At 39.2% G+C, this 16,039-nt stretch overlaps 1 protein-coding gene across 3 annotated transcripts in view; it reads right to left on the minus strand.

Moving 5' to 3' along the window:
• LOC121971536 (transcription initiation factor TFIID subunit 2) overlaps positions 1-16,039 on the minus strand; it is a 126,552-nt gene that overhangs the window by 7,323 nt on the left and 103,190 nt on the right. The window contains exons 21-25 of one of the 3 annotated variants that reach the window (XM_042522860.1): positions 4,386-4,444; positions 4,190-4,280; positions 3,948-4,116; positions 3,697-3,880; positions 2,838-3,037 (exon numbers count right to left, since the gene is read on the minus strand). In XM_042522860.1, the coding sequence (XP_042378794.1) occupies positions 2,838-3,037; positions 3,697-3,880; positions 3,948-4,116; positions 4,190-4,280; positions 4,386-4,444 (703 nt within the window). Of the gene's footprint in view, positions 1-1,617; positions 3,038-3,696; positions 3,881-3,947; positions 4,117-4,189; positions 4,281-4,385; positions 4,445-16,039 lie in introns of those variants that run through there. The other 2 variants (XM_042522858.1, XM_042522859.1) reach the window with 2 other exon arrangements.

Raw genomic sequence — 16,039 nt, forward strand, 5'->3', positions numbered from 1 at the left:
TAATGCCTCAAACAAGCTTCAGTCATAAATATTATGACTCAAAGTTTATCTCAAAAGAGTGGAATTGGTCAGTCCAGTTGACTAACTATATAAAAAATTCAAATGTTGAAAGCCAAGTGTACTATTCTTAGTCAATTCGCAGTACATCAATCGACTTCTGATTTGACTAAAAAGCTACTAGCCGACTGTTATAGGATCAGAACCATTTTGTACCCAATACAATTGTCTTCCTAGTTGACTATTCTAGAGCAATGACTATTTGTTCCTAATCTAGTTAATTAGATTCCTTCTAATCACTGACACAAATTGGGAAGTCCCCTTAAGCTTATTAAGTTGCACTAAGATTCGAGACTTGAGCTATTGACATAGGCATGCCTCGAGGACGCCCTTAAAGTCAATTTATGACATACTTTTGTCATTGTTCGAGTCCCAAAAGTCCAGCTTAAACTTCCTGCAAAAGAAATTAAAGGTAGTCATTTGAAACATAAGTCGACATGGAGACCCAATTGACGACACTACTATGGTACGAGGCTTTATAAACTATTAAGCTCTAGATAGCTTTACCTTCGACCTAGGGCTATCATCATATTCTCTGTCCATTACATACGTCAATACTAAGTTACGAGGTTGGCTGTGAGTTCACCGTTAGTCTCGCGGTAGATGGTGAAGGTTGAACTTGGAGTAGAGAAAACGTTATTCCATCCAATTTTAAGCGAATACAAATTGGCAAACTTATTATGTCAAGTAAACAAAGGAAAGGGTTGATTTGTGCAAACTGCTCATTCACTAATTCATCCTCTGGGTATCCATCATCTTTTTAAACAAAAGGGATATAAATGTATATATATATATGTACTTCCAATAAAATAGGAACACATGGTAATAGAATGTACTTTATGGATTTGCAGTTACACATGCATGTAATTATTATTTTATTTGTTTAGTGTTGTGCATACACATTGGTTGAAAAAAAAAATTCAAGTATATATGTATATATGCAGTACTTCAAGATATTAGAAATATTATAGGTATAGCAGCTTGTATATGAGATTTTCCTGCAAAAGTGAATGCTACAGTGTTTCATAATCACAACTGTCATTCTTTCATATTGTCCATGCTACATGAGTTGTAAAATGTCATTGATAGCACATCAATTTCCTGCTTTGCCAATGCTATTTCACATTGATGCTATTTAGTTGCAGTAGAACTTCTCTCGTAGTGACAACAATTTTGCAGCTTGAAGAATGGAAACTTATGGTGCCAATGTCTCATTTAGCTCATGACTAATTCTAAGTTATATAAATGTATACCACTCAAACTCAATTAACTTAGAAATAAGTGAATTTAATATTATTTTAAATAAAATAACCTAACACCAACTCATTTTCCCATCCTTATTATGAATAATAAATAAATAAAATTTCTTATTCTTAACTTGCAGTTGTGTAGAAAGGACAGTGTACCTGCACACCCAATGGTGCAGATCTTATGAACATAATGTGTAATTTTTTTTAAAAAAAAAAAATTCTATAGCTTTAATACTATAACCAACACCTAAATTCTAAATCATAAACTCTATTTTTTTTTAAAAAAAAAAACAAAATACACTTGGCGCTCACAAGATATGTGTCATTGGATGGGTAGACTAACATTGTGAGATATATATATATATATATATATCTACAATTTCTTATTGTAGACACATATCCAGGCGGACACACATGACAACGTTGAAACCTTCAATTGCTAAAGACATCTTGTGGCCGTAGGTTGTAATCATAAATTCCAACGAATATTGTTTGAGCATCGGCTATAGTTAGAAATGCAAAGTGTCAAATCTCTGGAGAATCTAAAAGAATGGAGCCGAAGGCCCATAACATAAAAGACATCCTTCAAAGAAAACAAGCTCATCGCTCAATCTCTGCAATTGCTTTGAGCATCTTGAGTTTACCCTCCACGCAAACCTTCTACGATCATGTAGCATCCTTTGTCCTTCTGGTAATTCTACATAGCTAAGATATTACACTCGGTGGCTTGATTCTAGTTGTCAGTATTTCTGCTTTTTATCTTTATTCTGAGTTTAGTTGGGAAGGTTCCTTTACTTGTCTCACTTTTGTTATCTTTACTTGCTACCACATGAGTTTCTACATTCTGCTCTGCCTTCTTGGCGTCAATAAAAGGGCTGCTTGATTCAGTATTTCTAGGAGATATCTTCAACTCAGAAACTTTATCTCCATCCTTTTGCATTTTGGCCAATTCTTTCTCCATCCGCTTTCTCTCTTTCTTAAGGCGCTTTTTCTCCAGATACTCAGGATCATCCTTCTTGTCTTTGTCATCTCGTTTCCGCTTCTTTTCTTTGTCCTTATATTTCTTATTTTCTCTAGGTTGCTCATTATCAAGAGAGACAGTTGCTTCCACTCCAAGTCTATGCATTGGGTGCTCCTGAAGAGTAGCTATTTCGTCAACTGTCTCATCAACTTTAAAGTCAGTAGGAGATAGTTGAGCTTTCGAAAGTCCAGCCAGCCTCGAATCAGCAGTACATTGCAAATCTTTACCAAGCTCATCCATGCTTGCTATCTTTGCACTGCCAATGCTTGCAGTCATCCTAGACCCACGATCATGAGCAGAATCTGCCTCCAAATTATTCTGGTTGCTGACATTCAATGGATCAGTTGCTCTTGCAGGTGCATCAACAGAAACAGAACTGCAAGGTCCTAACTCAACATCGTTTGTACAAGCTCGAGAATAGTCCATATGATGATCAATTTCATCCACCTTACTTGATGACGAAAGTTGCCTAACCCTAATCTTGATTACATTTACCCTTTTCTCACTACAGTTAGAAATAGTATCACCCTCTTTATTAGTTTCTGCAGGAGGCAGAACTTCAGGAGCTTTACCATTGTCTGAAACAGGTTCCTGAGGCCTGGGTATCTTCAACTTTAGATGCACAGGTCTTGTCACTTGCTGGCTACCAGTTTCAGCGCTAACTGTAGCAGGTAGTTGAACTCTAGGTACACCGTGAATCGTTGGAGACCTGAATATGAAAATGATTATATAACTAGTAACCAGCAAAACACTTCCAAAAAAGAGAGCATTAACTACAGAGCTGTCAGCACAATACTGAAGAAAAAAGCAACTTGGTAAATTGGCAGTCAGTTCAATCCTGAAAATATGTGCAAACATCTTGTGCATTGATTCAATTCTTATTTGTCAAAAACAGAGCTGCTAATAATTTTAGTAAAATGACAACCAACGAAATTTCAAGAGGCCAAAAATCGATATGCAGACGTTGGAAAATTAAATTGATAATATTTTGCATTATTATCCATCTGCACCTAGTACTCCTACCATGCAGATGGTACCCAAAGATTCATTCGATTCTTCTGATTTTCTCAATCCAACCCCCTTTTTATTATGTTTCAGTTTCACTTTTTCTCCTAGTTCACAAATTATAAATTTGACACAAAAACACAGCAAACATCCATCTGCACTTAGTAGGAGAATATTTTATCCATACATATTTTTATCCAGCTTACAATATCAGTGACTGCTAGAGTACATGACCAATAAAAATCAGAAACATAAATCAAAGATCCAAGTGAGAAAATCAAAACAATGATCCCTAACTGGAGAACACGATCAAACATTAGTGAAAACTGAAGTTCCAAATAACTAGAGAGATAATAATAGTACCTTCCAGCAAGAATTTGCAAAATGCAGAATAAGTAGTGGCGAAGGAAAATGTTGTTGAATGCTTTTCTGCTTGTTAGCAGGCGAAGCAGAGCAATGCTGGTGGACAACTGTACTTGTTTCTCTGTCTCAGATTCAAATTCAACCTGGCATATATGCATGACATGAACAGCCAACTTCACCTCGCCTGTAGTTTCAAAAATGTCAGAAGCTACACCACGAATAAATAGGAAAGCTTAAATAATAGTAAGGACCTCTTAATGAAGTTTCTCCCTCCAAAAAGTTGATGAACAATGTTAAAACAGCATCAATGCCATCGCTGTGATACTTAAGATCTAGAAGTGCCCTGCTTGCTTCAATTCGAACCTTCCATGATGACTTTTCAACATTTCTATATGGCTGTATAAGTTCGTAAATGCGTCCCTGAGGCAACAAGAAAGTTTTATGATGAATATTCCTTCAAGAATATGATAAATTGTTTGAGAAAATAACTTACAATAGTGGAAGAATTTGGCATCTTCAATGCAATCTGTACTAAGGTGCGAATGCAGCTTACAGTCAAAATCCCATTGTAACTAGGCATAAGCCTAGGTAAAACAGTAAAATTAGTCAACTCATACTTCACAGGATATGTTTTCCATTTCAATAAAAATTGTCATTTCTTAATGCACTTAAAAATAGCACTGGCATACCTGTCAAATTGCAACAGTTGATCAATACGTTTGAGAAGGGATGGTAAAAGAAGTATGCCCTGATACAAAAACAGTTGATCAATAGTATGCGCTTGAAGCATATAGCAGTTCTTTCCATAACTAGATTACATGATAAAATATGAATTTGCAGACTATAACCTTGAGACCTGAGAGAAATATGCCAATGTTCACAGAAGAAAAGACATAGCTAATAACATTTCATTTCATCTTGTAAGACATGCTGTTTGAACTCCATACAAATGAATGATGTCTAATGCTGAAGTCTTCAATCACTATGCTCAAATCCCCATTGGCAACTTTTACCTTCTTATGGACTCACGTGTCACGCAACAACCGCAGGCATCATGTCATGCTACCAAATCCAACAATCTGATTGTGCTGCCAATCACATCTCTACATTGTTCCAGCCAAGCCATTCCTATTGCTCAATCATCCTTATTCTTGATTAGCTGCTGAGCCTCCACCACTGGCCACACACATTGCCTACAATATCATAACAATCTCTTGTAAACACAGAATGACCTTTATGCAATTCCAATGCACTCGGCTCCCATTAACAAATGTAAGATTCTATTGCCCATTGATATCCTCTATTGAACCTTCATCGTTCTCCTAGCACATATATATTCTCTTTTCCCCTTTAGAGGAGAAGTCATTTCTAGATTTGGAAAATCCTCTTCCCTTCTTTTCTGTCTACATCAACAACCCATTCTCCTTCCTTAAAAGGTCCAGATCTAGCTTGCTCTCCTGCATCTTCTTCTCACTTAATTCTTCAGCATATCCTATTTTTCCATGTTGCATATGCGCCGTCTAAGAGCTAGTGGATGCTTGAATAAAAGAAACATCTTCTCATTCTAATGGTGAAGTTGTGCTTTAACTCTCCAATAGACTTGAATAGAGAAAACATCTCATTCTCATTTTGCCACACCGATCAAAAGGTCGTTTTCCATCTCCTGTGTTTGTGTTTTGCAAGTCTAACAAATGATCAAGTTGTGCTTTCGATCTTTCCTCCAGGACCCTTGAGTACTTTCTTTTTCCCTTAGGTTATTGCTGTTTTGATTTCATTGCCACTTTAGGGATAAGCCAACCGTGAAGATTAGTTCTAAAAATGGCGGAGGGAAGATCGCTTACATGCTCCAATTATTTCTAGAGTTTTCTTAATTTGAGGACAAAGACATTATTAGCTATGTACTCATTTGATTATAGCAAAAAGTGATTACACTCATCCCAAGCGCCCCTCACAGTCCGTCCCCAAATTATATGAAGGAAGATAAATCACGGGGTCAACTTATAGCCAACCGTCGAATGACTAGAAAGTGGGAGGAGTTTTCTCTAAGGGCATGCGCCCGCCAGGATTTGATCCCTACCCTATTGTAGTAAATCTATCACCCTCTAGCCAATTGGGCACCCCGTGGAGACAACTATGTACTGATTTGAGGTCAGAGGGAAGATCACTAACATGCTCCAATTATTTCTAGAGTTTTGTTGATTTGAGGCCAAAGGTATCATTTACTGTGTACTTAATTAACTTATTAAGTTTTGTTTAACTTGCAACTATTATGTTTTCATTTAAAGTCATGACCTTATTTAATGTCAACCATTTATGTTTATGAGAGCTTTTCTACTATATGTAACAAGCTAAGACATATAGATAATATATCTATGCTTCATCTAGAGGAAGAGTATTAGTGATGTTAGTAATAATAGGGGATTGGTGTAGTAAGTTCATTTTAGGATCCAAGTTGTGACATTAGTCCACTATATACCTTACAATGGTTATGTCATCTCAAACAATACAATATTTATTTCTACAAAATTCTACCAAACGTATTGACATTGTAGCAAAAGTGATAACTCTCACCCCGAGGCCCCCTCAGAACTGTCACAGGCGACCTAGAAGAGAGGTAAATCATAGAGGGTTTCGGCCAACACAGTGGCCCTTTGCATGGGTCAGGTGATGCGCGATGCATTTCACACACTTGGAATCCATCCCATGACTTATTGCAGCAACACCACATGCAAGTACCACCTGTACCAACTAGTGGGGGTTGCCAAACATATTAATATGAGACTTGATGTGCCTACATTATATGATCACTTTTATAATAAGGATGGTACCACATGTTCAAAATCTTTCTTGATGATAACATTATTTCATGACGAGATTCATTAAAATCCTGTTGGAGCAAATCAAGGTATTGTTGAGGTCCTACATTATATAATTTTCATTTGGTTCCCAATGTGCGGGGAACGTAATCACATAACCAAGGTTATGGGGAATAAAATATAATCATAATCTTGTTTGGTTCAACTTAGGTAATGCTATAATCTAATTTGATATTTACTATATTATCCTTTTAAATTACATGATTAATTTTTAAAAATAAATTAAATTATCAATAATTATTATTAAAATGATTTCTCTGTTCGATGTTTCAGGTGGACACAGAGGATTCTTTAGAAATGATTTTATAATACATTTAAATTCATCGAATGAATCCATAAATATTTATTTATTTTCAATTTTCAATATCTTTGTTTAATTTTATAAAAAAAAAATACAAACTGAAAATAGCAACTTTCATGAACCAAATTGTGTTGCAAACTGAAATTTTTCATGAGAATGTCATGTCAATATTGCTAGTATGTTTGATTTTTTTTTTTAAACATTTCTAAGAATCTTAAACTCCCATGGCCATAAAACATGGAAATATGATTCCCACCAAATATAGTGAATCTTGTGTTCCTCTGTTTGGGAATGTCAGAATAAATGTTGGGAAAAAAAACTATTGACATTTTACCAACATCGAATCAGAAATATACTACAAACAGTAGCACAAATAATATAAATATTAACCAACGTATTTCTCCCTTCCAACTTAGGATTCCTAGAAGAAAGATGGTTGGAAGTTGGTTAGGAGCCTTTGGGCTGCTCTTCCATCGGTTGTGTAGGCTTTTCCCTCCCATAGGAGGTGAGTGGTCTTGTACATGGCAGTGGTGGTACTTTCTCTGGAGTTGGTGGTGTTTTCCAATGAAGGTGATGGTCGGAGTTGGAGGAGAAGTTGTTGGTCAGTTGTGAAGGTGCAGTCTGCTGTGGTTCTGTTCTCAAGCAATCACAGGAGGCCATCCTGGCCTAGGGTGGAGGGGGCTGGTTCACAACAGGACAAAGGAGTTGGTGGGTTGAATCTGCAGGGACAGTGGCAGGAGGGAACAAGACGCCAAACAGGCTGCCATTCCCCTTTTTGGTGGTTGCAGGCTGCTTCCCGAACTGTGCAGATTGTCTTTTGCACCAAAATGGTGAGGAGGCAAGGGGATGCTGCTGGCAGGGCCCAACCCCAATCCCCATATTGTATTGGTCCTCAAGAAGCTGGAAATTTACAAGAGGGGGCACAAGAGGCTGCTGTGTTTCCAGAGAATGCTTCTGAGCTGGAATCATGTGTGGAAAAAGCAAGGGATGCTGCTGTGCTGGATGATGAGGTGGTGAAGCAATCTGAGGTGGCATTAGTAAACACTAGGGGTCCTAATTCGAGTGGACAAAGGGCTAACACCCTGGTCAACGGCCTTCAGCATGCGTAGGAGGAAGCTACTGCTCCGGCGGTTGCTGCTGTGTTGGAGAAGGCTGCTGATGCGAACCCGCATGGAGCGGACCCAGCTGTGCCAGAGAAGGATGCGGTACCTCCGGACCACAACAAATCTTGGGCCAACTTGTTCAAGGATAACCTGAAGGCGACCATGGCAACCCCTCTAGAGCAGTTTGTACGATCTGGACAGCGGATCCAAATTGAGACCGATGATATTGATACCGTGGAGCATTCGAAGGGTCATTGCTTGATGGGGTGTTTCATGGGGAGGCATCCGGGACGCGGTGGTGTGAAGCTTATTGTGAATTGTTGAGGTGTTTCTAGTAATTTCTTCATGCACAAGAGTGGATGGGTTGTGTACAAATTCGACACAGCACAAGATCGGGATCGTATTCTACTTGGAGGGTCATATTTTGCTTTTGGTATACCACTATTTTTGAAGCATATGCCAAGTTCTTTCCTTATTGATGAAGATGGACAGTTTATTCCAACTTGGGTTCAAATACATGATCTTCCTCCGGATTGTTGGACTCCGAGGGTGCTTAGCTTGATCTGTTCAGAAATTGGCAAGCCTTTGTACACAGACCCAAGAGCGGCTCATGTACGCTCGACTTCTTGTGGAGATCGATGTCTAAGCGGAAAAGGTGCTTGAGATGCCAATTGCCTTACCTCCGGAGCACAAATTGCATTGAAGGTTGTTTATGAGGTTACATCGGATTTTTGTGTGGTTTGCAACGAAATTGGTCACAAGCGAGGGAAATGCAAAAAACAGACTGCTCCCGAGGTTGCATGTGCAGAGATGAGAACCAGACACTCCGAATCGGTTCATCGTTGGTTTCGATCAAGGCAACGACGGAGGACTCGAGCACCGAGCAGGCTACAAGGTAGGAAGCAAGCAAACCAGTGGCAACAGCAGATGGCACTGGTGGAGACTCCAACACCAACCTCCTTGGTGCCGGGGGTCACTTGCCCGGAACAGGCTTGGGATGGGAATGCAGCAACGACTCTAGCAGGAGCTAGGGCGGTGGCAAGCATGGGGCGGACAGAACCTATGCCACAGCAATTGTAGGTTGTTACATCTGATGTTCAAGCGGTGATGGACCAAGCAAATGCTAGCTTGGCTAGGGAGATTGCAGCAAAGGGGAAACAACCAACCAATGGTCCGGGAGATTGCTCCGGACAATACGAAGACTAGGACCATGATGTTAGGCCCCTCGGACGCAACTAATGGCACAAACAACACACGACTGAGTACATCAAATTCAGGTGAGGATAATGCAGCAGATTGGCGGCCTACGGTTAAAACATATGCCAGGCAGGCGTGAGCAGCCCGAATAGTTCGTTCATGGCTGTTGGGAACATAAGGGCCTTCCACAAGCCACTTTAACATTGTGGTGGGGGTGCAACACCTCCAAGGAATTAATGCGATGGCGCTTCTTGAAACTAAACTCAATGAAAGTGCATTGGATACCATTGTCCGATTGTAGGTAAGGGTGTGGCTCATAATCATGGGAGCATTTTGCTTCTTTAGGATATACAGCGGATGTTCTTGGACGTACTCCAAATGACGGATCAATTCATGCATTGCCGTATACGATGCCTTATTACAGGGAAGGAGTTCTTGGTCACCTTTTTATATGGACTCCACTCTATCGTCACTCGTCGGCCTCTATGGAGTACTCTCACTACGCTTGGGGTGAACATAATGGAACCATGGCTTCTTATGGGGGATTTCAATGCTCATTGATGATTCATGAGAAAGAAGGTGGACAACCGGTTTTGAATTATGAGATTGATGACTTGGACAATTTTGTACAAGCCCATGGAATTCTGGATCTTCGCTCGATCGGATGTCGGTTGACATAGACGAATGGTAAGGTCTCTTGCATGCTTGATCGTGTCTTGATTAATTCACATTGGCTATTGGTAGATTACGATAGTTTTGAGGAGTTCACGGCCCCCGGGTGTTTATTCGATCATTCTTGTGGGATTGTCTCTACACTTGTTCGGGATAGTGTTCCTCGTAGGGCAATCAAATTCGATAACATGTGGGTTTTACATGGGGACTTTCGGAGTTTAGTTGCGGATCCTTGGGACGAGTTGGTCCTCGGCAATGCACAATTCAACATAAAAACTAAGTTTACGCGTCTAAAGGGTCGGCTGTGATAGCTAGACAAGCTCCACTTCCATCATATCTCCGAGCAAACTAAGAGGGCAAAGGAGGAGTTGGAGATAGCCCAATGCACCCACTTGATAGGGTGAACTGCCAAGGGACTATGGCTTGCTAAGACGACGTGCCACGTTGTTTACGGAGGCTGAAAAGTTGTTCTACCAATGAGCTTAGTGCGCTAACCTCAAGAGCAGTGATCGTTACACCCGTTTCTTCTATGACTTGGTGAAGCACAACAACCGACAGAATGTTATTGTTGTCATCACCAAGCAGTCCGAGGAGCAAACCTCCAATCTTACAAAGGTAGCAGAGGAGTTTGAGCAGCATTTCTATGGACTGTTGGGCAAGGAGCTATGTGCTCCGTTGGACAGCAAAGGGTTGCTTGGGCAGCGCCTAACGCTAAGGCAATCTACGAACTTGATCAAGCCTGTCATTGCTGAAGAATTCGGGTTGCTTTGTTTCATATTAGGAGTGATAAGGCTCCTGGCTGGATGACTACAATGTCAAATTCTATACCTCGACGTGGAACACAGTAGGGGCAGATTTCCTTGCTACCTGTGTTGTTAAAGGCGTGCCCGAGGCATGCCCGAGGCGTTAGGCGCACAAGGCGCGGGGAAAAATACCTTTCCCACGCGAGGCGGGCATTGTTCGTCAGGTGCACACCTGGGCGCGATTGCACCTCAACTGAGGCGCGATCGCGGGCGCGATCGTGAACAATCTCTGGATTCTTACCAAAAAAAAAACATTTCAAACAAATTTAGTTTGGAATTAGGGCACGGAGAAGAAAAGAACGCAAGAAGGGAAGAAGAAGAAAAGGATAAAAGGGAAGAAGAAAAGAACGCAAGAAGAAGAAACCTGAACCCGAGCCATTTTCGTCCGCCGCTGTCGTTGTTGAGTCGCGCGGTCGCCCAGGTATGTGTTTTTTCCTTCTTTTTCTTACTTTTTCTGTTCTTCACTTCTTCCTTTTTCTTCTGTTATCTTCTGCTCGTTATTTCTTTTCTTCTTTTTCTCTTCTTCGTTTTCACTTTTCATTTTTTTAGTTTCTTCTTCTTCTCTTCTCTGTGTTATGGTATCTTCTTTTCTTTTTTTTCTTCTCCTTGAGTTGCTTTCGTGTTCTTGCTGTTGTTTGATTTTGTTTTTTGCTCCTGTTTTTTCATTTTTGAAGGTTGTGATCTTGCTCTATTGTCCTTTTTTGCTATATTTTTGGTCCTGTTTTACCATTTTTGCTGGTTCATGCTGCTGTCCCGTTTTTCATTTTTTATCCTATTTTTCTTTTTGTTTTTTCCAATGTTTCTATTACTGGTATAGTGTTCTTGCTTGTTGTGCTATCCATTTTTACTATATTTTTTTATCCTGTTTGTGCTACTGTCCGATTTTTAAATTTTTTTTCTTGTTTTTCCTTTTTTTTTCTTGTTTTTCCATTTTTTAATCCTGTTTTTCTTTTTGTTTTTTTCATTTTTTCTATTATTGGTACAGTATTCTTGCTGTGCTGTCCATTTTTACTGTATTTTTGGTCCTGTTCGTGCTGTTGTCCTATTTTTCATTTGTTTTTTGTCCTTTTTTTTGTCCTTTTTTTGTCATGTTTTTCTTTTTGTGTTTTTCCTTACGGTGCTTTTCTATTACTGATACAGTGTTGATTTTATTTTATTTTTGATTTTTCATGCTATTTTTTTGTTCAATTATCACGAAAGATAGTAGTGATACTCTAACATATATATCAGCCAGCATGAAATTATTTTTAAAGAGTTAATCCGAATAATAAAAATAATTTGATTTGTAACTTTTGTCAAAAAGTTACAAAGGGTGAGGGGGTATCTATCGTGCAAAATATCTTGTTAGGGGGTTTCAAAATACTATGACTTGCAAAAGATGTTCGCGACATGTACGTGAAGAAATTAAAATTTTCATGGAAAAAAAGACAGAGAAAAGTAATCTTTCTAAACTTACGACATTGGATTTTGAGGATGTAGACCCTCTTGGTGATGATATTGATATGGATGATATTGGAGCTAAAGTTGTGCTGCTTATAAGTACAAATACAAATTCTAGATCAGTGAATATGCAAAAAAGGTCAAGACAAATAGGTCCAATGGATACGTATTTTGCTCCTAATGTGAAAAAAAAAATATTGAAAGTAAAAAGGGTGAAGAGAGGCAAACTACGATAAATGAGGTATACAAGAAAAAATTGAGGTAAAAAGCTTGTATGACCATAACTGAGTGGATGTATGATGCGGCAATTCCTTTTAATGCTGTTAACTATTCAACCTTCAAAAATATATTGGACTTGGTTGGCCAATATGGTATAAATCTAAAAGGAACTAGTTATCATGAGGTGCGGGTTCCTTTTCTACAAAAAGGTTGTTGATAGTGTGGCAAATGATTACATTAAGTCGTGTGAAATAGAATGGGCCAAGTATGGTTGTAGTTTGATGGCAGATGGGTGGACAGACAAAAGGCAGAGGACATTGATTAATTTTTTAGTGAGTTCTCCTAAAGGTTTAGTTTTCATCGAATCGGTTGATGCTTTTGATTATGCAAAGACTGAAGAGAAAATATTTCAATTGCTTGATCAATTTGTGGAGCATGTAAGAAGCAAATGTTGTTCAAGTTGTTACGGATAATGCAAGTAACAATATGCTTGCTAGTAAGAATTTATTTAATTCTTTCTTATCAATATGTTTTTTCTTATATATGTTAAACTTATCTAGTTTTCTAACTTCTTTTGTAGGAAAATTATTAAAAGCAAAAAGGTCACACTTATATTGGACTCCTTATGCTGCTCACTGCGTCGACTTGATCTTAGAAGATATTGAGAAATTGCCTGATTTTAAAGCAACATGGAAGAAGGCAATGAGTGTGAATGCTTGCATTTATGTTCGCCGAGGCAATTCACAAGACAAAAAGAGCTTTATCAGGCGGGTGTCATAAGATTTGCTACTGCTTTACTCACTCTTGAAAGGATGCACCTATAGAAGCAAAATTGAAAAAAAATATTCATTTAAAAGGATGGGATAGAGAGTAAATGGGCAAAAGAAGCGGCGGGGAAGAAGGTAGCTAAAATCATCATCACACTTAGAGTTTGGAGCAGTGTTGTGCATATTTTAAAGATATATAACTCTTTAATCCGTGTTCTGAGACTGGTTGATGGGAAAAGAAAACCTGCAATGACTATATTTATGAGGTCATGGATAGGGCAAAAGAAATAATTATGAAAATCTTTAAGGAGAAAGAAGAGAAATACAAAAAAGTGTTTGAGATCATTGATATGAGATGGGAATGCCAACTTCATCGGCCTCTGCATGCTGCAAGACATTATTTGAATCCAGAATAGTTTTATTCATACACAGATACAAATATCTGTGGAGCAGTGGTGAATGGTTTGTCTGAAACTATGGAGAGATTGGTTTCAAGCGCTACTGAGCAAAATAAAATCACTACCCAACTCTCTATATATCGAAAGGCAGAAGGACTATTTGGGAGGAATGTGACAATTAGATATAGAAGAGCATTATCTCTAGTAGAATAGTGGGAGTGTTACGGAGCAAATATCCTAGAATTGCAAAAGTTTGCTATTAAAGTGCTTAGCCTCACTTATAGTGCTTCCGGCTATGAGCGCAATTGGAGTGTGTTTGAGCAGGTATATAATAAATATAAATGTATAAATGTATAATACTATTAGTATGTTATTTTTATAAGTAGAAAATATTCTTTGCTATTTTATTATACTTATTGTGATTTTTGACATTTTATAGATTCACAACAAAAAAAAGAAATAAGCTAGCTCAGCAGCGCTTAAATGATTTGGTATTTGTGAAATATAATCGTGTCTTAAAACTTCGGTATGATGCACGTGATAAGACTAACCTCATCTCTTTGACAGATATTGATGATAGTAATGAATAGTTGATTGGTAGTATGGATGGAGAATGTGATAATGAACAAGATGAGTTGATTTTTGAAGGTGATGACTTGACATGGGATGTCGTTGCTAGGACTAGTGGAGCTGAAGAACCTGAATATTGTAATAGAGGAAAAAATATTGCATCCATAGCCTCTAGTTCACATGCTAAACCTAAACAAGTCGAGAAGGAAAATACATCTTCCTCTATGACACTCATCTCTAAGACTTAGAGATGAAGAAGAAAACAATGAGGATTATCTTGAGCTTGATGATTAATTTGACTTATTACGCTTGTTTTGATGAACTTTGTTAGTTTAGATTAGAAAGTTGAAACTTAAAAGTTTGAAACTTTTATTAATTTTATCATGGTGTTGTTTTGCTTGTCATATTTGATATTTGTGTGTATGAAATATTAATAGTTATCATATTTGACATATTATATGAGTGTGTCAGTAGTTTAGTAATCAATCTCATGTTCAAGAGGTACGTGCCTCGGGCTTTAAGAGCCCTTTTGCGCCTCGATGCGCTTCGCGCCTCTAACAACATTGCTTGCTACAGTGCTAGAGTTTTTTCAGCATGGTCATTTGCTCAAACAATGGAACCACACTTTGATAGCATTGGTACCAAAATTGGCTCATCCCCCGGGAGTGAATGATTATAAGCCAACCTCAGGTTGTAGGATATTCTACAAGGTGATCTCCAAGGTTATGGCCAGGCGACTAAGTGGAGTTATGGGGAGTTTGTTGGCGTCTTTTGTTCGAGATCGCTCTATCGGCAAGAATATCAATTTAGCACAAGCTCTTACCGAAATATGTTCACAAGCGGATTTCTCCTCGATGCATGCATGGATTGGGATTTTCTCATGGAAACTCTTGTTGGTTATGGATTTCCTCAACAGTTACTGTGATTGGATCCACGAGTGTGTCACCACGGTATCGTACTCCGTTAGTCTCAACAGTGGTCTACATGGATTCTTTTATAAGCGGCGTGGTTTAAGGCAAGGTGACCCCCTTTCCCCCCTGCTATTTGGACTGTGTTTGGAGGTATTCTCGAGGCAATTGAAGGAAGCCTCAAGGAAGCTAGCATTTCACTTTCATCCGATGTGTAAGGAGGCTCAAGTCACTCATCTAGCCTACGTCGATAACCTTTTGATGTTTGCAAAGGCAGATTCATCCACCCTCATAGTGATAGCGGACTGTTTGGAGCACTTTGGTGACATGGAGGGGCTACGATTAATCCATTGAAGTCCAACTTGTAATGGCTGGTGTAGATAAGCACACAAAAGAGGAGCTGCTGCGTTTTAGGAGGGTACCTTCCCTTTTCATTACCTCGGTATTCTATTGGCCGCGGGGAAACTTCGAATAGCTCACTATAGATCTCTCCTTAAAGCGGTGTCCCAAGCAACTTGCTGCATGGCCAAAGCACACCCTTTCTTATGCGGAGCGACTAGAGTTGGTTCGATCGGTGTTGCAAGGAATCGAATGCTATTAGTTATCCATCCTTCCCATGCCTTCTGGGGTGATTGACAAGCTATACGATATCGGTCGGTCTTTTATTTGGTCCACAAAGCATCCACCGATTGCTTAGGCCACTTTGTGTCTCTTTAAAGATGAAGGCGGATATGACATTCGAGATCTACAAGTATGGAACATTGTACTGCTATGCACACTTTGGAACATCCAAAGCAAGACAAATTCGCGTTGGATGAGATGGCTGCATCACCATTATCTCAAGGGCTCTGTCAAATGGCAAATGCTCGAACTCACCATTGATTAAAAGGTTGGTCAAGATCCGGGACCAACCAGTTCGATGAGCAGGAGGCACAAGAGTTGCAAGCATGCTGCTCCTGGATTGGTTTGTCGCGGCCAAGCATGGCGCGGCAAACACGTATGCTTTCTTCAGGCAAGGGGGCCTATGGTGCATCGGGCATCGACTGTGTGGCGGTCTGGTATCCTCCCCAAACACCGCTTCACCTACTA

Source organism: Zingiber officinale, chromosome 4A, assembly GCF_018446385.1.
Source record: "Zingiber officinale cultivar Zhangliang chromosome 4A, Zo_v1.1, whole genome shotgun sequence".
Classification (NCBI taxonomy): domain Eukaryota; kingdom Viridiplantae; phylum Streptophyta; class Magnoliopsida; order Zingiberales; family Zingiberaceae; genus Zingiber; species Zingiber officinale.